At 44.0% G+C, this 19,722-nt stretch overlaps 2 protein-coding genes across 3 annotated transcripts; one reads left to right on the top strand and one right to left on the bottom strand.

Annotated features, from left to right (window-relative positions):
- Positions 1-12,471: 12,471 nt before the first annotated feature.
- HCF153 (high chlorophyll fluorescence 153) lies at positions 12,472-13,332 on the top strand. Its single transcript, XM_048710089.2, has 2 exons — positions 12,472-12,828; positions 12,914-13,332. Exons 1-2 carry the CDS (start codon positions 12,487-12,489, stop codon positions 13,100-13,102), a joined length of 531 nt encoding a protein of 176 aa, XP_048566046.1. The 5' UTR covers positions 12,472-12,486; the 3' UTR covers positions 13,103-13,332.
- Positions 13,333-13,546: 214 nt separating this feature from the next.
- On the bottom strand, positions 13,547-19,158 carry LOC125546013 (BTB/POZ domain-containing protein). Of its 2 annotated transcripts, XM_087514043.1 has the most exons (13): positions 18,868-19,158; positions 17,184-18,003; positions 16,755-17,087; positions 16,406-16,633; positions 15,943-16,108; positions 15,088-15,296; positions 14,940-14,987; positions 14,790-14,848; positions 14,579-14,711; positions 14,424-14,498; positions 14,246-14,326; positions 14,090-14,158; positions 13,547-14,004 (listed from the first exon to the last, which is right to left on the bottom strand). In XM_087514043.1, exons 2-13 carry the CDS (start codon positions 17,985-17,987, stop codon positions 13,792-13,794), a joined length of 2,418 nt encoding a protein of 805 aa, XP_087370169.1. In that variant the 5' UTR covers positions 17,988-18,003; positions 18,868-19,158; the 3' UTR covers positions 13,547-13,791. The 2 variants fall into 2 exon arrangements, with proteins under 2 accessions (XP_087370169.1, XP_087370170.1); XM_087514044.1 differs by lacking the exons at positions 13,547-14,004; positions 14,090-14,158; positions 14,246-14,326 and having other exon boundaries at positions 14,424-14,521.
- Positions 19,159-19,722: the final 564 nt, after the last annotated feature.

Below are 19,722 nucleotides of genomic sequence, written 5' to 3'. Positions count from 1 at the left end.
TACTTGATTGATTGTGATTTATTTTTTATATGGTAACTAATCTGATGGGTTTATGTGGGTGGTGAAGCGAAAAGGAAAGCTACGCATTTTTTAGGCAGTAGAGACGATTGATGATAAAAAGGGGGAAATCACATCAATATAAGGAAATATCCCATCAATACTTGATTGATTGTGATTTATTTTTTATATGGTAACTAATCTGATCATCAATACTTGATTGATTGCGATTTTTTTATGGTAACTAATCTGATGGGTTTATGTGGGTGGTGAAGCGAAAAGACAGGTGGGAGGGAGACGAAATAAAACTAGTGAAATAAAACCAACGAAAGTGGTGAGGCGAAATAAAAAACAGCGAAAAATAACCGGCGGACTATTCGTAGATTTTTTTGGTTCGTCTGTCTTGGTGCGACGGGATGTTAGGGCTGGAGTGCGTGGGGGCGGGCGGGGGACTCGGCTTGAGGTTTTTTTTGGTTCTATGTGTCTTAGCGTGAGACGGGAGGTTGGGCGTGTGCGGGACTCGATCGCGGGGTTGTCTTTGGTTTTTCGCGGCTGAGAGGGAGGTGGGAGGAAGTACCAAAGAAGTACCAAAAAGACCGGGTGAGGTGGGATGAAAATAAAATCCGGAACGCGATCTACCAACTGAGACATTAGGAGTAGAGATTGTGAGAAAGAGGGAACGTAGGAAGAAGGGGAATCTATTTTGGTATATATTAATCCGGAACGCGATCTACCAACTGAGACATTGAAGGGAGGAATTTCATGAAACTTTTCATAATCTTCAGACATGTCTGTCTTGCCATCCACTCCCAGGATGTCCCTTTTTCCTGAAAGAACTATGTGGCGCTTTGGCTCATTGTATGATGTATTCGCTTCCTTATCTTTTCTTTTTCTCGGTTTGGTAGACATGTCCTTCACATAGATAACCTGTGCCACATCATTGGCTAGGACGAACGGTTCGTCAGTGTACCCAAGATTTTTCAGATCCACTGTTGTCATTCCGTACTGTGGGTCTACCTGTACCCCGCCGCCTAACAGATTGACCCATTTGCACTTAAACAAAGGGACCTTAAAATCAGGTCCGTAGTCAAGTTCCCATATGTCCACTATGTAACCATAATATGTGTCCTTTCCGCTCTCGGTTGCTGCATCAAAGCGGACACCGCTGTTTTGGTTGGTGCTCTTTTGATCTTGGGCGATCGTGTAAAATGTATTCACATTTATCTCGTATCCTTTGTAAGTCAATACAGTCAAAGATGGTCCCCTGGACAACAAGTACAACTCATCACAAACAGTGTTGTCACCTCTGAGACGTGTTTCCAACCAACTGCTGAAAGTCCTGATGTGTTCACATGTAATCCAGTCGTCGCATTGCTCCGGGTGTTTGGAGCGCAGACTGTTCTTGTGTTCATCGACATACGGGGTCAGCAAGGTAGAGTTCTGTAGAACTGTGTAGTGTGCTTGAGACCAAGAATATCCGTCCCTGCATATTATTGAGTCTCTTCCCAGAGTGCCTTTTCCAGTCAGTCTCCCCTCATACCGCGATTTAGGGAGACCTATCTTGTTAAGGCCAGGAATGAAGTCAACACAAAACCCGATAACATCCTCTGTTTGATGGCCCATGGAGATGCTTCCTTCTGGCCTAGCGCGGTTACGGACATATTTCTTTAGGACTCCCATGAACCTCTCAAAAGGGAACATATTGTGTAGAAATACGGGCCCCGGGATGACAATCTCGTCGACTAGATGAACTAGGACGTGCGTCATGATATTGAAGAAGGATGGTGGGAACACCAGCTCGAAACTGACAAGACATTGCGCCACATCACTCCTTAGCCTTGGTACGATTTCTGGATCGATCACCTTCTGAGAGATTGCATTGAGGAATGCACATAGCTTCACAATGGCTAATCGAACGTTTTCCGGTAGAAGCCCCCTCAATGCAACCGGAAGCAGTTGTGTCATAATCACGTGGCAGTCATGAGACTTTAGGTTCTGAAACTTTTTCTCTGGCATATTTATTATTCCCTTTATATTCGACGAGAAGCCAGTCGTGACCTTCATACTGAGCAGGCATTCAAAGAAGATTTCTTTCTCTTCTTTCATAAGAGCGTAGCTGGCAGGACCTTTATACTGCTTCGGAGGCATGCCATCTTTTTCGTGCAAACGTTGCAGGTCCTCTCGTGCCTCGGGTGTATCTTTTGTCTTCCCATACACGCCCAAGAAGCCTAGCAGGTTCACGCAAAGGTTCTTCGTCACGTGCATCACGTCGATTGAGGAGCGGACCTCTAGGTCTTTCCAGTAGGGTAGGTCCCAAAATATAGATTTCTTCTTCCACATGGGTGCGTGTCCCTCAGCGTCATTCGGAACAGCTAGTCCACCGGGACCCTTTCCAAAGATTACGTAGTGTAAATCATTGACCATAGCAAGCACGTGAACACCGGTGCGCATGGCGGGCTTCTTCCGGTGATCTGCCTCGCCTTTGAAATGCTTGCCTTTCTTTCGACATTGATGGTTGGTCGGAAGAAATCGACGATGGCCCAGGTACACATTCTTCCTGCATTTGTCCAGGTATATACTTTCAGTGTCATCTAAACAGTGCGTGCATGCATGGTGTCATTTGTTTGTCTGTCCTGAAAGGTTACTGAGAGCGGGCCAATCGTTGATGGTCACGAACAGCAACGCCTTAAGGTTAAATTCCTCCTGTCTGTGCTCATCCCACGTACGTACACCGTTTCCATTCCACAGCTGTAAAAGTTCTTCAACTAATGGCCTTAGGTACACATCAATTTCGTTACCGGGTTGCTTAGGGCCTTGGATGAGAACTGGCATCATAATGAACTTCCGCTTCATGCACATCCAAGGAGGAAGGTTATACATACATAGAGTCACGGGCCAGGTGCTGTGATTGCTGCTCTGCTCCCCGAAAGGATTAATGCCATCCGCGCTTAAAGCAAACCATACATTCCTTGGGTCCTTTGCAAACTCATCCCAGTACTTTCTCTCGATTTTTCTCCACTGCGACCCGTCAGCGGGTGCTCTCAACTTCCCATCTTTCTTTCGGTTCTCACTATGCCATCGCATCAACTTGGCATGCTCTTCGTTTCTGAACAGACGTTTCAACCATGGTATTATAGGAGCATACCACATCACCTTCGCAGGAACCCTCTTCCTGAGGGGCTCGCCGTCAACATCACCAGGGTCATCTCGTCTGATCTTATACCGCAACGCACCGCATACCGGGCATGCGTTCAGATCCTTGTATGCACCGCGGTAGAGGATGCAGTCATTAGGGCATGCATGGATCTTCTCCACCTCCAATCCTAGAGGGCATACGACCTTCTTTGCTGCGTATGTACTGTCGGGCAATTCGTTATCGTTTGGAAGCTTCTTCTTCAATATTTTCAGTAGCTTCTCAAATCCTTTGTCAGCCACAGCATTCTCTGCCTTCCACTGCAGCAATTCCAGTATGGTACCGAGCTTTGTGTTGCCATCTTCGCAATTGGGGTATAACGCTTTTTTGTGATCCTCTAACATGCGATCGAACTTCAGCTTCTCCTTTTGACTAATGCATTGCGTCCTTGCATCGACAATGACCCGGCGGAGATCATCATCATCGGGCACATCGTCTGGTTCCTCTTGATCTTCAGCAGCTTCACCCGTGGCAGCATCATTGGGCACATCGTCTGGTTCCTCTTGATCTTCACCAGCTCCCCCCCTTGCAGCATCACCGTATTCAGGGGGCACATAGTTGTCATCGTACTCTTCTTCTTCGCCGTCTTCCATCATAACCCCTATTTCTCCGTGCCTCGTCCAAACATTATAGTGTGGCATGAAACCCTTGTAAAGAAGGTGGGAGTGAAGGATTTTCCGGTTAGAGTAAGACCTCATATTCCCACATTCAGTGCATGGACAACACATAAAACCATTCTGCTTGTTTGCCTCAGCCGCATCGAGAAACTCATGCACGCCCTTAATGTACTCGCGGGTGTGTCTGTCACCGTACATCCATTGCCGGTTCATCTGCGTGCATTATATATAATTAAGTGTCCAAATTAATAGAAGTTCATCATCACATTAAAACCAAAGTGCATACATAGTTCTCATCTAACAACATATAGCTCTCCAGAGCATCTAATTAATTAAACCATACATTGAAACTATGTAAAACATTTCAATGCGAAAACAAATGCGATCATAATCGCAACCAAGGTAACAATTGATCCAACGGCATAATGATACCAAGCCTCGGTATGAATGGCATATTTTCTAATCTTTCTAATCTTCGAGCGCATTGCATCCATCTTGATCTTGTGATCATCGACGACATCCGCAACATGCAACTCCAATATCATCTTCTCCTCCTCAATTTTTTTTATTTTTTCCTTCAACAAATTGTTTTCTTCTTCAACTAAATTTAACCTCTCGACAATAGGGTTGGTTGGCATTTCCGATTCACATACATCCTAGATAAATAAAATCTATGTTATGTTGGTCGGCATAATTTTCATAAACAATAAATGAACCAATAGTTATGAAGATAATATACATACCAAATCCGAATCATAGACAAGACGAGGGCCGACGGGGGCGGATACCAAAACCATCGCACTATATAAGATGCAATAATAAATGTAAGAAAATGATACAAGTATCTATCTAAACAGACAAGTAAGAATATTTTTCCTTTCAGAAAGAAGATAAGAACAAGAGGCTCACCACGGTGGTGTCGGTGATGAGATCAGCGCGGGTGATCGACGGCGGTGAAGACGGGGACGGGGCGTGACGGACCGCTAAATTTAGACAAATCTCGAGGAAAATGGAGCTTGGAGGTCGAGCTTCGAGAGGAGAAAGTTTAAGTAGTGTGGCTCGGGCATTCCATCGAACACCTCATGTGCATAGGAGGTGAGCTAGAGCACCACAAACCCCTCCCCTCGCCGGCCAGAGAAAAACAGAGCACTGGAGTGCTCTGCTCGCGGGCGAGGGTATATATAGGCACCTCATTGGTCCCGGTTTGTGGCAAGAACCGGGACTAAAGGGGAGCCTTTGGTCCCGGTTCAGGCCACCAACCGGGACCAATGGTGGTGGGCCAGGAGCGAGGCCCATTGGTCCCGGTTCGTCCCACCAACCGGGACCAAAAGGTCCAGACGAACCGGGACCAATGGCCCACGTGGCCCGGCCGGCCCCCTGGGCTCACGAACCGGGACCAATGCCCATATTAGTCCCGGTTCTACACTGAACCGGGACTAATGGGCTGAGCCGGCCTGGACCATAGCCCTGTTTTCTACTAGTGGGAGGGACGCGAGCGGGAGGGAGATTGGCGGGAGGAAGGAAGAGTACTGGAGGGAAGTGGGGAAAATGCGGGAAGAAACGGCGGGAAGATGCGCTCGCCTCGCCGACAGGGTGGACCCACGCGCCCTTTTCGCTTGTGCCGGCGCCCCAGACGCCCCCCAGGATGCCGGGTTCAGCCTGGGTCCGCCGGCACTAGTTTCGCCCCGAGCCGGCGAAAAACGGGCTTCTGGGGGCGCGACTGGGCCGTTTTTTGGACGCCGGCGCGGCAAAATCGCCTGGGGAGGGTCTGTTGGGGGCGCGGCTGGAGATGCTCTTAGGCATCAAACCGTAAATTTTTCTTCCACGTTCATTCGCGGACAACGGACCAGTCCGCGGTGCAGGAGACCGTCATCCTTCCGTAGACCTATATATTTCGAACCACATTTTAACTAACCGGACAAAATTCTTACGAAGCGGCCGACATTCATCAAAGTTTGGATAAAAAATAGAACAAATTATCTATACATATCATACAAATTAAGTCTAGTATAACAATGTCTCTAATTCCAATAGATCCCGGATGTCCAATAACTTTTCATCAACGGATCATGTCGTTTCATACATACTCCCATTTCATCTTCATCCAATAGTGTGTGCACGTAAATGACCCTCTCTCTGTCTTATGATACACCGCGGCAGCGCGTGCGGACTACATATAATGTGTAGACCAACATTGAGTGAATGAACAATGAACTAGTTGAGCAAGAGGAACTAGAACTTACGATCTCGTCCTCTACCACGTGCAAGAGCCATCTTGCCTCAAGCTGACGAACCACGTCGCAAAATTTGGTGACGCTGGTCTGGATAGCATGCCAGCAATAGTCAACGACCTTATGTTGCATGGTTGAATGATGAACTTATCGTAGGGCGCCCTTCCCCTCCCCTCCGCTTCTGCCTATGAAATCCGCCGGCCAGCCACGCATCGCACACCAATTCATCCTTCATGGTCGAGTAGCTCATCATATTTCGTACTCTAAAAACACGATATAGCATTTGAATATATCAATTTGATGTACTCCCCCCGTCTCCGAATAAATGTACTTTGATAATATATCTATTTGATGTCATATATGTTAATACTATTTTTAATAAAGTTGGTCAAAACTTTAAAATTTTGTGTTAGAATAAAAGCTGGATGTGCACTTATTCAGGGCCGGAGGGAGTACATCAACAACGGCGGAGGTGTAGGATGCGGATGCAAAGTAAAAGGAAAAGGGACGGAGTGGAAGGAATGGGACCGGGAGGGGGGGTTGGGTCAGTCGGGGGTGTCGGAGTCCTATGTTTTGGGTGTCCGGACTCCCGCAAGCCAATCCTCATTTTGTCTCTAATTTGCGAAAGAAAACGCGTTCGGACAGTCTGTCTGACCGATATAGACTCGGGTTGAATTGCTTCAACGGTCCGGACAGCGTGATCGAAATGGATACGAACGGTTTTCGAGTCCTTGAGCTCGTTTTGTATGTGTACATGCCAGTAGGAAGGAACGGCCGATATAATCAATCCTGCCGGTCGACATGTGTACGTCACGGAACACGATCTCATGACGCCACACCACGCTGCGGAGACGGACGTGACGGCGGCGACATGGAGCTAGGGACCGCCGGTCATCCTCGGTCTCATTCCCACTATAGCTAGCAGCATTAATAATTGGAGTATTTTCATCTGCCACGCCCACGATGTGCGTACTACGAAAGGGACCGACGGGAGGAGAGTAATTCATTACCACCCCGCAAAGAAGAGAGTAATTAATTATACCAACAAAACAGCGGTCAATCGCGAATGTCACAGCGACCGATCTTGCCGAGGCCAGGCGGTCGACGTCGACGTGGACGTGATATGATCCAACCGCGTCGCCGTCGACGGGGAAGAGAAAAACAAGTGGACAGCGACGGCTGCATGCTATCCAATCCAATCGACCTGATCGTGGCAGATCGAGGCGGCCGGCCATCGGCGACAGACGTAGAACGCACGCGCTGCGTAGCTGGACGGTTCCACCGCGTCCGAATGATACTATATCAGGACGCCTGAGGAAATGATGAAGATGGACCCCGCTTTGGTTTGGTTTTCCTTTTCTCATGCAGCGGCCATGCAACTTGCTCGGAAGGGGGAGCGGGGTGGTGGTAGTACGTGTGTACGAAAAGGCAGCGAGTCACCTTGTGCGTTCGGTTTATTCGGCTTACATGGTTCAATTTATACGGTTTTTCAGTTTATACGGTATTAATATTTCGGTAAATATGGTATGAAATTAAAATACGGTTTGGTTTTAGTATATATCAAATTATTTCGGTATGGTTTCGGCATATACCATAAAAACCAAAGCTGATGCGAATTTGGAAATGACGTAATAATAATTAGCAAATTTATGACTCAAAACACATACTATTCTACACAAATAGTATATGACTATATATATAAGTATATATGCATGCATTGATTCATCTGTTGATGGTTATGGACGTGCTTAGCATTTTAAAAATAGAAAAATGACTATGTTACAAGAAAAAATTACGTGCTTAGTAGTGCATTTGACTCATGTACAAGAAAAATGACAACTTGTATGATTGTTCATCTCAAGAAATATAAATTTATTTTTTACTTCGGTTTATCCGGTTAACTGTTCGATTTTCTGGTATATACCATAAAAACCATATTCAAATCGGTATGAAAAATTCATACCATACTGAAACCAGAAACCATAAAAACCATAAAATTAATTCGGTTCGGTTTATTTTTGTATGGTTTTTCGGTTCGATTTTTAAATGCACAGAGTAAACAGCGAGCGGCGCGACGCGGTGGGTCGGCCGCCCGGAGACGTGCGTGTATGGTCCACCTGTGTCAGTCACACCACCCCGCCGACCACGACCGGCGTCCGCGTCTCCACCCTTCGATCATTTCCTTGTTACTGTTGGTGGTGTCGTTGCCGATGGCCATGAATATCATCCAGTTTGTGATGCGACATGGCGAGTGTGTGTTCGGACGTCTTCCAGGAGAGTGTGGCTGTGGATATTTTCTTTCCTGTTTTCAGAATCAGGCTCAGTATGATCCTGCCACCCTGTAGAATCGGGTATTGTATAGTACTACTATAAACATGTTGATTTTTTTAGAATTTTTTGAAACTTCAAAAACACCTTTTTGGCACTATTTAAAATATTGGGCTCGTTGAAGCTCGTCCTTCAAAGTGACTTTTTCCTCCACTGAGCCCTATTTTTTGAATGATGCCAAAATAGTATTTTTCAAGTTTCAAAATATTATTAAAAAAATCAACATGTTTATATGGATGTACATCGCACGTGTATAAATCTTGATGCTGAAATAAATAACCATGCGAGTAAAACAAAAAGGAGAATAAGTACTCTCTCCCTCCCATAATGTACAAAGTTTTTTGACAGGGAGTATGATTTTGGCTATTTAGATATAGCCATTCTGTCATTTTTGTATGGCTCAAATTATGTCATAGTGATTTTTGTATAGCTCATGATCATGTAGAATTCATTTTGTAAGTTTTTATGGGAGGAAATACAGGTGGAAGCTCCTATTTAGCACGTGAGGCGCTGGCGAACAAGCCAGCGCGCACCCACACCCCTCCCGAGCGCCCAATTGCCCCGGCCCATGAGTGGGGATCGGCGCCCACTTTTTTATTTCTTTTTTCCTTTTATAGCTATTGTTTGTTTTTTTCTTCTTTAAAATAAGGGAGACGGTACGCGTCCGCTGGGTAATCTGTATGACACATCCGTCACCTCGACGGCTGTTCGATGTACGCGCGCGCAGCCGTCCGATCTATTCTGGCGCGCGGCTCGGTCTCCTCCCCCGATCCACTAATTACTGAAACAACGATTGAGTTGTAGAAACAAGCGTCTCGCGAGCCATTCAATGCGTGATGCGAGCCGTTCAATCCCCCTCTCTAATTTCCTGCAACAATGCTCTTGTTACAAGATCTAGTCTGTTCTGATTTCCTGCAACAAGACCTTGTTGCGAAGCCTCATCTTCTACAAATTTCCTGAAACAACAGTCGAGTTGCTGAATCAAGCGTCTAATTTTCTGTACATCTTTCACGCACCTAATTTTCTGCAACAAGATCCTTGTTGCAAAAATTACAACAACATCTCCCGTTGCGTCCTATTTTCTGCCACAAGACCCTTGTTGCAAAAATTAAACAAGATCTTTGCCGCATCTAAATTTCTGCAACAGGACCCATGCAGGCATAGGGAGGCGGGGAGAGGAGCAGTTGGAGAGGACAATCAGGAGAGAAGGACTTGCAGCTCGACGGGCGACGACGACAAGAGCGCCATGGATGGAGATCTCAGAAACAAAAAGAGCTGTGGCCTGCAGCAGTCCTTGCGGTGGCGGCGACGCGCGACAAAGCGGGAGCGACGACCAGCTTGGCGTTGAGCAACGCTGTGAGAGAGAAAACGCGAGATAGATTGAGGAAGACGACGGAGTTGCGTTCGGTGGGGAAAGTAACGAGTGGATGAGAACCAAAAAGAGTAGATAAGGATATGACCGTGCGATGCTATAATTGTTTGCCAGGGACACGTGTCCGATGACGGAGGCAGCGGATGCAATTGCTAGATCGGTTGATTAGGATCATTTCCCTTAAAATAATTGTTCCAAAATTCATAAACTATTGGAGGATTAGTAACTTTTTTCATGACTGAAAAAAAGTTTACGTATTGAAAAATATTCATGAAGTTGAACAAAAATTTCACGAATTCAACATATGTTAATGCATTTTTAAAAAAAAATCACAAAATAAAAAATGATCATGACTTACAAAAGAATTTCACTGATTCAAAAAATGATCGCTGATTCAAAATGTTCATCCAGTTTTTAAAAATGACTGTCATCCGCAAAATATTCATGAATTTCAAAAAAATGGTTGGCTGTAAAAATGTTTGCAGATTCAAAAAATGGTCATATAATTCAAAAACAAAAATTTGCTGAATCAAATTTTAAACACAGTAAAAAAATCTGTGTTTCAAAATTGTCCATCAACTTAAAAATTAGCTAATTCAAAAAAGTTCATCGATTCCAAAAATGTTCATTTGTTAAAAAAATGTTCGCCAATTAAAAGGAGTGTTCATAGATAGAAAACAGGCTGTATTTTTTTTGTTTGTCCAATAAAATTTTATATTATTAATTAAAACATAAGTGAAATATTTATGTTTTATGAACGTATAAGATTATTACACATCATTGGAATATGTTCATAGATGTCAAAATGCTGTTCACATTCTTTTCTTAAAAATAATCATGCAATTTAAAAACTGTTCTGACATCACCAAAAAATATTTATGGAAGTACAAAAGGTATTCAAAAATTTAATAAAAATGTTTGTGTAACTAAATAATTGTTTGCATATATTTTTAAAATATTCACATAATTTAAGAAATTGATCGGTTCCTTTTGGAACATTTTCATGTATTTTAAAAAAGTAACCTCATGTTAAAATGATCGTGTAATTTTAGAAATTTTCTGATATTTCAAAATATTCATCTAATATGAATTGTTTACTGTAAAATTTACCTGTGATATATAAATCATTAATTGAAAATAGAAAACAAGCGCATTAAAAAACAGGAAAACCACAACCAAGCACTAAATCACAAAAATAAAAGCTCCAGTCATACATCCGCTAAAAACTACAGTAAACCATAACTAACCATGCGCATATCAAAAATTTAAAACTCATATACATAACAAAATTTAACTTCAGAAATTTCGTTTAAATAATATAAAAGAATTGTATTTAAAAAGGTTTGTTGTTTTAGATAACCACAGTTTTACTGCCAAGAAAAGATATTTAAAGATACAAGAATGTTATCATAAGGACTGCTTAGCCATCCATGGCGGCCAACATCTAGTGATAAAGTATTTTTGTGAGATTATGAGCCTCAAAAATTGAAGCCGTCCTTTCATGGGTGGAACTAAACTGCATCAAGAATTGCCATTACACCATTGTTCCTGGTATGCCATCCTGGATATCAGCCACAACTGGTTTGCAATCTGGAACAACAAGGTGATCATCCAACGCCAAATCTTCATTAGAAAGTTTTCTTGTAATTAAAGAAGTCTTTCGTTTTTCGACATATTCATGAGGCACATCCTATTTCTCGCAACATGCGGCATATTGTCGCCCCACTGTACAAGGCGAGGGACCAGATTAGACCAACCTGTTTACCTACTCTAGGTGTTCTACTGTTTTGGGAACGTTTTAGGAGCTTCCAATAACCAAAAAAAAAAAGCTTCCAGTACGGTTTTCTTGCTTTTAGGAACATTCTTGAAGCTGCCTATCAATTTTTTCCTGCTATTTATTTAAGAGTTCTTTTAATTTCTTAATATTTTTTAAAATGCAATTTCCCAAATATTTTGGCTTTTGAAGAGAATCATTAACTTTTTGGAGTTTAAAAAATCCAGTTTCCAGAATTGCTCAGAATTTTATAAATTTCCCAAAAAATCATTGGAATTTATACAATTTTACAAGAAAAGTCAGAATTTTCATAAATGGTTTGAGATTTTCAAAAAATGGCCCCAATTTAGAAGTATATTCGGAATATTTGGAATTTAAAAAATGTTGGAATTTCACAAAAAAAATTTGAAAATTTAAAAATGTTCTGAATCTCTAGTAAATGATCTCAATTTCAAAAAAATTGTTCATGTTTCGAAAACTTTTCACTTGTTTAAAAATTACTCTCAATTTGAAAACAATGTTCATGTTTTTAAAATAAAGGTGTGTTTAAAAATCCACAATAGCGAAAAAAGCTTGAGTTTTTTTTGGAAAAATGTTCAAATTTTTAAATACATTCTTCACGATTGCAGGAAAAATTCGAAATTTTAAAAATGTCTTGTTTTGCAAAAGAAATATATCCCTTTACCCAAAAAAAGTAGTGCTGCTTGCTAGAGCGACTTGTTGTGGGCGTTTTGACGCAGTGAGCATCCAATAGGTGCCCCTTTTTTATGATATTATTCTGTTCGTCTTGTGCACGCTTGGCATGGGCTTCCGGCCCGTTGGCCGCTGAGATGGTCGTAGGGCCTAACGGTTAAGCATGCAAGTACTTTGTCTCAAAAAAAAAATGCAAGTACTCTCGCCAACAAAAAAACATGCAGGTACCGCTACGATCGGGCGGCTAGGATTAATCGGGGCGACGTGGCGCAGAGGAGAGAATGGATAAGACAAACGCCATCGTCCTATCACACTCTCCGCCCGCGCAGGCAGCCGAGCAGAGCCTCTCCAGTCTCCACCGTCCGTCCATGGCTTCTCGAGCCCTCGCCGCTCTCTCCATCCAGCCGCGCCTCGGCGGGGGCGCGTCGGCGCTCGGACGGCCCGCCGTCCGCGTCAGCGCCAGGCCGCCGCGGCGGCGCCGGCCCATGGTGGTGCGGGCGGGCGGGCCGCCGAGCACCAACGTGCTCATCCTCGCCTTCGTGCTCCCGCTCTCGCTCTTCGTCGGCACCCTCGTCGCCGCCGCCCGCGTCGCCGACGACCTCGACGAGCGGTTCCTCCGGGAGGTACGTATTGTGTATGAACAAGCCTCTGCTGATTGGCATGTACTGTGCTATCATTCAGAGATAAAATACGTGTGTGCATGTGCAGATGGAGATCAACAAGGCGATACTGGAAGAGAACGAGGCTTCCTCCGAGGAGGCGGCAGACGACGGCGGAGAGTACGTCGTCGGCGGAGACGAGGCCCCGTTGCCGGCGGCGGAGAAGGAGCAGGTCCTTGTCACAGCCACTGGCACAGGCACGCGCGCCAGGAACAGGCCGAAAAGGGAGGTGTATTAGCTTGGCTAGATTTGCACGGAGGGAAATGCTTTGCTACCTTTGAGATGTGTCCGTCAATCAGCTTGTAAATCTTTTCGCAAATATTTCAGTTTGATTGATAGCATATGCAAGTTAATGCGCGATCGAAGAATATATATATACCCGAGGCGACCAAAGAACGAAACCGATTATATATATATTGAGGTATATATAACAAGGAGCTGAAGCGCTTCCGAACTGTTTTTCAGAGATATCATACATCCATACTGTCGATCCGCAGTCTTTTCATAGAAGGATGATATTACTACATGCTAAAGTGGTGTACTGACTAACGAGAAAGTTGTGCAACGGTGAAATCTGTGGCTTTTAAGAGAACATTGTAAAGAGATGCTGATGAAGCTAGGCATAGCACATCAAAGCTGTATGCACATTTCAGACAACATTCTCAAGTTCTACAACTAGGGAGAAGCAAAACAGACGTTTATTCCAACTTTCTTTTCGCGGAAACATTTATTCCAGCTTATTACAAGTATCCTTTTATGAACTCTATGTACCACATGCTTGTACCAGTGTGTGTGTGTAACTCAAGCAAGAGGTGTTTGTGCTGTGTGTAAACAGTGATACATACAGTGTTGTCCTTCTTTGTCACATCTGGTGCAGTTCTAATCTTTAAAACAACAGAAAACATCTTACACGAGACCTGTCTCCGTCTAGCGGAAGTAGCCGTAGAGCTCCAGGAAGCAGATGCAGAGGTTCCAGGTGTTACTGGTCGTCGGCCCCGTCAGAGCAAGCCGGAAGAACCGGAATGGCAGCAGCGCCGCTGGGCCTGTGATCGGCCACGACGCAAACTGCCCTGGCTGGCAGATGGCCCGCTCGTCCTCGTTAACAATGAGGCTTGTCCAGTTCTCACCATCCATGGATCCCTGACATGCGCGATGCATGGTTAGCTCATGTCAACCATTCAGCTCTCAGTCTCAGAAGAAACGCAAAGCAAAGAAAGATTTGTACCTGAAGAACCCAAGACCTCATAAATGCCGTAGAGCCATCCTGCCTTACCGTGTAGTAGTTGCACATAAGCTGCACGAAAACAGAACACAATAACTTAACGTCTTTGCTCAAATCAAACAAAAGAACCCTTTTCTTTTATTTCTTCACATAAACAACCTGGTGGTCCTGTCCAATGTCTACCATCCACCAAGAACACTTCTTGCCATCTTCGTCTCGAGGCCCAGCAAAACAAGTCCCCTGATGTCATGTGTCCCAACATGTCAACTTTATCCCATGCAAGGGAAAATAATACTAAAAAAAATAATATTCCAAGCATTCTCAACAACATCGATACCTGGTAATTTTTTGAAACCAGAGCCTTTGGATCCGTGTACCTCGAATTTGGGCTGCTTGCCGTCACAGTGATATTCTGGTCGCAGAGAATTAGAGCCACTGAAAACCCGAGTTACTTCTATGTTGAATACTCACAAACACAAACCTCTCTCTTACCTTGGCTAAAACAGGATTGATCCATTGATGCTTCCCGAATGACGTCCCAGCATAGTAGATCACACCATTGTTATCACCATCAGAAATATACTGAAGCTCTCTATAGCTTGAGCGTCTATGTAGAAATCTCTCACTGGAAGGTTTAAGGTTCATAAATATTCAGGCATACCAACTCTTACTGAACTTGATCAATGCATTAACATATACTGACCATTTGTTTGTCATCATCATCCAAGCACCAGCATTAGAGAACTCAATGGCTTCTGCAACCTGTTGTCCAAGAAGTAAATCAGCTGTACAGTTCCTGTTTAGGATAACATACCCTGACGTGCCAAAGAAATGGATCTATAGAATTACTAACCAACTGTCTGAACAGTTGTATGTGCTTTGCTAGGTTACTTTTCTCCATCTGCAGAGAACCAACAAGTGTTTATTAGGAGCAAAACAAACACTCAGCAGAAGGTTAAAACTGATCCATGATAGGACAATATAAAAACAAACGGTAGTACCCGCTGAAGGAGAGACGGCGGCATTAGAGGGAACCGCACAAATGGTAGTAAAGTATTGATGGCGGTGAGCCTCTCTCCAAAGAGCTGCTCTGGTGTTGAAGTGCTTAATAGCTTATCTACAGAACTCCAGTAAAAAGTTTCACAAGCCTCCATACACCATGTTAAGATGGCATCCAGAACCTTCTCTTCCGATGTCACAGTCATATCACCTTGCTGCAAAATTACTACTAATATGACCAATGTCGACAAGAAAAACTTGCTAAACTTCTCAGCAACGCAGTCCATTTAGGACAAATGTTATGCATGCCATTTCGCAACTCACAAGAAACTTAGCATGCAGTTCCATACAGATTTATTCAACTATGTAATCCTTAACTTTAATACATGCACCAGCGATACCACTGATGTTCAGCATATGTTGGCAAAACCAACATTTGAAGTAATAAAAGAGAGCTTTCACCATCCATACCCAACCACATGACATTCTTTTTTATTCTGTTTCTACAGGTGCAGGTTGATCAACAGATTCCACCCAACAATTGTAGGATTGGATTACTACAGAAAAGTTACCATTTTACAAAGACTACAGGAAGAAACCTTTGCTTGGTAGGAAAAGTCCAAAATTAGATATGAGATTTCTTTTGAAGAGCATTATCAACACAGTTATAATCCTTAAGTTGTTTCTAGTAACATCGCTGCACTTGTGGGAAGTGGCAGTTGAAGCAGTCTATTGCAGCTTTCGAATGTGATGCTCAATCTCGGTGGTCTGGTTACCTTATATCTATTTTCGCATGGACGTGATTCGTATTTGGCCTGACTGCAGGGCAATTGATAAAATGAAAACAGTATTCCAACTTGCCTGAAGAATATCCTTAAATGTTGCCTCATCTAACAGCACAAAGTCCGTGCAAGCAGTTGTGCAATAATCAAAGTGTGTTGCAAAATTCTGTTTGCACATTTCTTCAAGCAGTTTACAAGATGGTATTGATGACACTGCTTGTAATACTGAACATACTGTGTCCTGCAATAAACTTTCAGGGGTCAGTCTATGCCGAGCCAGCTAGCAAGTTCACCAAATGTGCACAAGCCATATCCCTTAAATTCGTTAAAATAAGCTTCTTCCGGTAGAACAGTCGAATCCTGCATGTATAATGCAGATGGAAAGTTGTATCAATATCTCAAAGAATTGAATTCTGAGGCTAATGGCCCCACTTCTACAACCAGCACAGGCCCGCGTCAAGTCTTGAATAGCAACAGATAAAAGTTACTAAATAGCATCACTTGGTGTACCATTCTATGTAAGAGAAAGCAAAGGTACCTCTGAAAGGAATTCCATAATTCTTTTACAGCATTCAAACTGAAGAACAGTGATGCCAAACTGATCTGATAATAAGAGGAGCTGAACCAATGCAGGTGTGATATACCGGTTATCCACTTTAAGTTCCCCACTGTACATAAACTGAAGGAGGAGAGAAAATGCTTCAGCAGAAGCATCTTCGAAAAATACATTTGGAGCGCTGCTTTCTTTCATTCCATTTGTGAACATCTGCATAAGTATACTAGTATCTTTGATTACACTAAGTTTGATGCACTATGCCAAAATATGCATATTGTAAACCAACAAAGGAAAAACCAGAAACAAATACAATGTTGGGACGAAGATGTACCTTGGCGAATGGCATGCTCCACAAGCTAAGGACGAGTTTGTGAGCCTTGGCAACAAAACCTTGTCCACTAACAAAGATGTTTATATCACTATGCTCACCACTTGCAAGGAATTGTTTGATTTTCTGCACACTCACTGGAGCCTTGAAAGGGAAATAATCAACTTGATGGGCTTTAGATCCACTACTTGATACTTCTAACTTTCTACTAGACACAGAGAGATCATTATCCATCTTAGTAAAACAGTCGAGCATTTCCTCACAACGTTTTACCAAAGGTTTAACTTTAAATTGTAAGCTCAACTCCAGCAGTGAATCCAGTTGCCACTCTGCAATCTGTGTTAACCCCAAAATAAGAGCACACTATACATTAACGGTCTCCACCATTGCATAATTTCAATATAAGAGCATTTGAAACAAATCGAAGCTTACCTGAGTAGACCCAGTATAGATATACTCAAGAAGCGAGTGGAGAACTGGGTAGGAGAATGACGGAAGCTCGATGGCAGTTCCACTCATTGAGATAAAATCAAACTCTCCAGAAGCAGCCAAGACAATTTTGTGTGCAGGGACAACCTTTCTTTCACTACCAACAACAAACATAGCATCGGAGAAATCCCAGCTCTCAAGAAAGTCTGCAATCACCCTTTGCTCACAGCCATCTTTTGATTCTTCATTTTTAGCATGACCTCCTTCCCCGTGCCGCTCAGCATATGCATACTCAATTTGACTCCAACGGATGCTGTTTTGAGGAGCTGATGGAAGAACACTTATATTTCGGTAGCCCACGTGCTTGTCCCAGCTGGATAATCCGACATACTGAACATTCCGGTTGGGATCAGGGTCGAGCCACTGGAAGAGGACATTGTTGTTTGGATGCCTTCCTTGTCCAATGCTTATCAATCCATCATAGATGCTGATCCAGTAGCTCTGGAAAGATGATGAGCGGCATAGGCCGACTCCAGCTTCATCGACAACAGTCCTTCCGTCCACTTCAATCTTCAACCTTTTGTTCCTATGGCTACCCAAGATGACAGCGTAATGACGACTGCTGTCCATTTTGTAGTGGTAGTGCTGGCTCCCAGGCTGTTCACGGAACACCAGGGTAACATCATTCTGGGCAGATGCCTCGAACGCAATGCACCCACGCCCAGCCTCCACAAACTGGAACTCCTCGCCCCAAGCACACTTGAAGGGGGCAACTGTTAGGGATCTTTTTTTGTCCTCTACTCTCATTGTGCAAGCAGCTTAACTGAAAAGATGAGGACAACAACACGCCATGATTAGTAGCACCACAAATAACAAGAGCAAGTGGATGCACAATATAGATAGAAAATACGAGAGTAGTAGCCAGTCAGATAGCTATGGAGGTACAGAAGAAATTTCAGAACATACAGAAATCATATCAGACACACAAGGGTGTGACCTAGCATCAGGGGCTGATCTAGGGGTGCGGTTCTTTCAGCTGAAGCTTCTCTTCGCATAGAAACAATGGTGAAAAAAAAGCCCCTGGGAAACCCTAGACTTTAACCTTATCCTGATTAATCGACATGTGTTATCGCTTACTGCGTTACTGAAGATATGAGCAAGAAACGAATTCCCCTGACTTCCAAATTTTAGCCTACAATTCAGACGCTCAAACCAACCCTTGGATGATTTTTGGCCTAAAATTCAGAAGCTGAAACAAACCTTGGATTTGGCATTGGCCACAGTTAATAGCATCATTATTAAGGACAGTTTCTTGCCTAACTGAGAAAGGCAACAAACTGCAAACATTAAAGAATCTACGAATTTATGTTCGGTAACAAATGGGCAGACATGGAACTGGAGTGATCATACATTTTATCTCCTGTATTTGTGCTTTGCACCTCAACAAACTCGGACATATGCTCACACAGAGTACGCACGAGTTGACATCAAGAGCAAGTTCGCAAGTTCGTGTATATAAAAATTGACACCAATAGCCAGTTCATGGTAATACACAAGGGCAGATTCCATTCCAGCTATATGCAAGAGCATGTATACAGCAGCAAATTTCATCACCATGTCATCCCAGAGCAATCCATTCAAGCTGAAAGAAAAAAAAAAACCGGCACCGATGGCCCAAGGCCCTCACCTTGTGACAGCTGGTACGGCGGGGACCAGGCGAAGAGCGGTCCGATTTCGGTGAAACGGGGCGGGGACCAGGGGGCGGCCTCGACGCGGAGGCCGACGGGACGGAGCTCGGGGGCGGCGAGACGACCCCGGGAGGACGCGCGCGGGGGGAAGCGGGCGGCGAGCGGAGCAGAGGCCGGCCGCGGGCGCGACGCTGTCAGGTACGGATCGGGTATGGGATTAGCGGCGATTTGGGAGATTGCTCGCTAGGGTTCCAGCTGCGGTACAGTACTGGTCCTACATTAGTGCATCCTATCATCGTTTCGTTTGTTTTGTAATAACGGCAGCAACGAATCTCAGCCGTCGAGCGAGTGACGGGACGGATCTGGGCGAGGACGCCGTCCGTTAACTCAAGTGGCACAAACTTCTCTATGCTCCTTTGGCTCCCCTGATTTCATTTCATTTGAAATGGCAAAACACAGATTCGAAATCCAAACTACTCCCTCCGTCCCACAATATAAGGTGTTTTTGTTAACTTTGTTAGCTTACAAAAACGTCTTATATTATGGGACGAAGTAGTATATGTTTTGCTGACGCTAGGATTTGAAGTGAAATCCTTACCAACACAAATAAGCAACAATATTATGTTGTTCACACATACAACAATGTTTTGCTCACGGTGGCTTCCACGGCGATAGTTGTCGCGATCCTTAAACTTGGTGACGTAGCATCAACTCCCCCTACTGCTTCCACTTTGCTCTTGAAGTGGCGAATGGATCAAATCCTTCCTTGCATCACCATCTCACCAGTGTTTGTTCAGGATGCCCTCGCCGTCGCCTTCGTGAGGGCAGCCCCCACTCCCGGCCTCCCCTAAAGC

Source organism: Triticum urartu, chromosome 3A (assembly GCF_056163025.1).
Source record: "Triticum urartu cultivar PI428250 chromosome 3A, HENAU_Tu73, whole genome shotgun sequence".
Classification (NCBI taxonomy): domain Eukaryota; kingdom Viridiplantae; phylum Streptophyta; class Magnoliopsida; order Poales; family Poaceae; genus Triticum; species Triticum urartu.
Note: the sequence above shows the minus strand (reverse complement) of the source record. Positions and strands in the feature narration are given on the sequence as shown.

Coding starts and splice junctions, on each gene's coding strand:
- HCF153 (XM_048710089.2), top strand. CDS start 12,487: ATGGATAAGACAAACGCCATCGTCCTATCACACTCTCCGCCCGCGCAG. Junction 12,829..12,913: donor ACGAGCGGTTCCTCCGGGAG/GTACGTATTGTG, acceptor GTGCATGTGCAG/ATGGAGATCAACAAGGCGAT.
- LOC125546013 (XM_087514043.1), bottom strand. CDS start 17,987: ATGAGAGTAGAGGACAAAAAAAGATCCCTAACAGTTGCCCCCTTCAAG. Junction 15,297..15,942: donor TAAGGATATTCTTCAGGCAA/GTTGGAATACTG, acceptor TTTTGCAGCAAG/GTGATATGACTGTGACATCG. Junction 14,988..15,087: donor CGCCGTCTCTCCTTCAGCGG/GTACTACCGTTT, acceptor GGTTCTCTGCAG/ATGGAGAAAAGTAACCTAGC.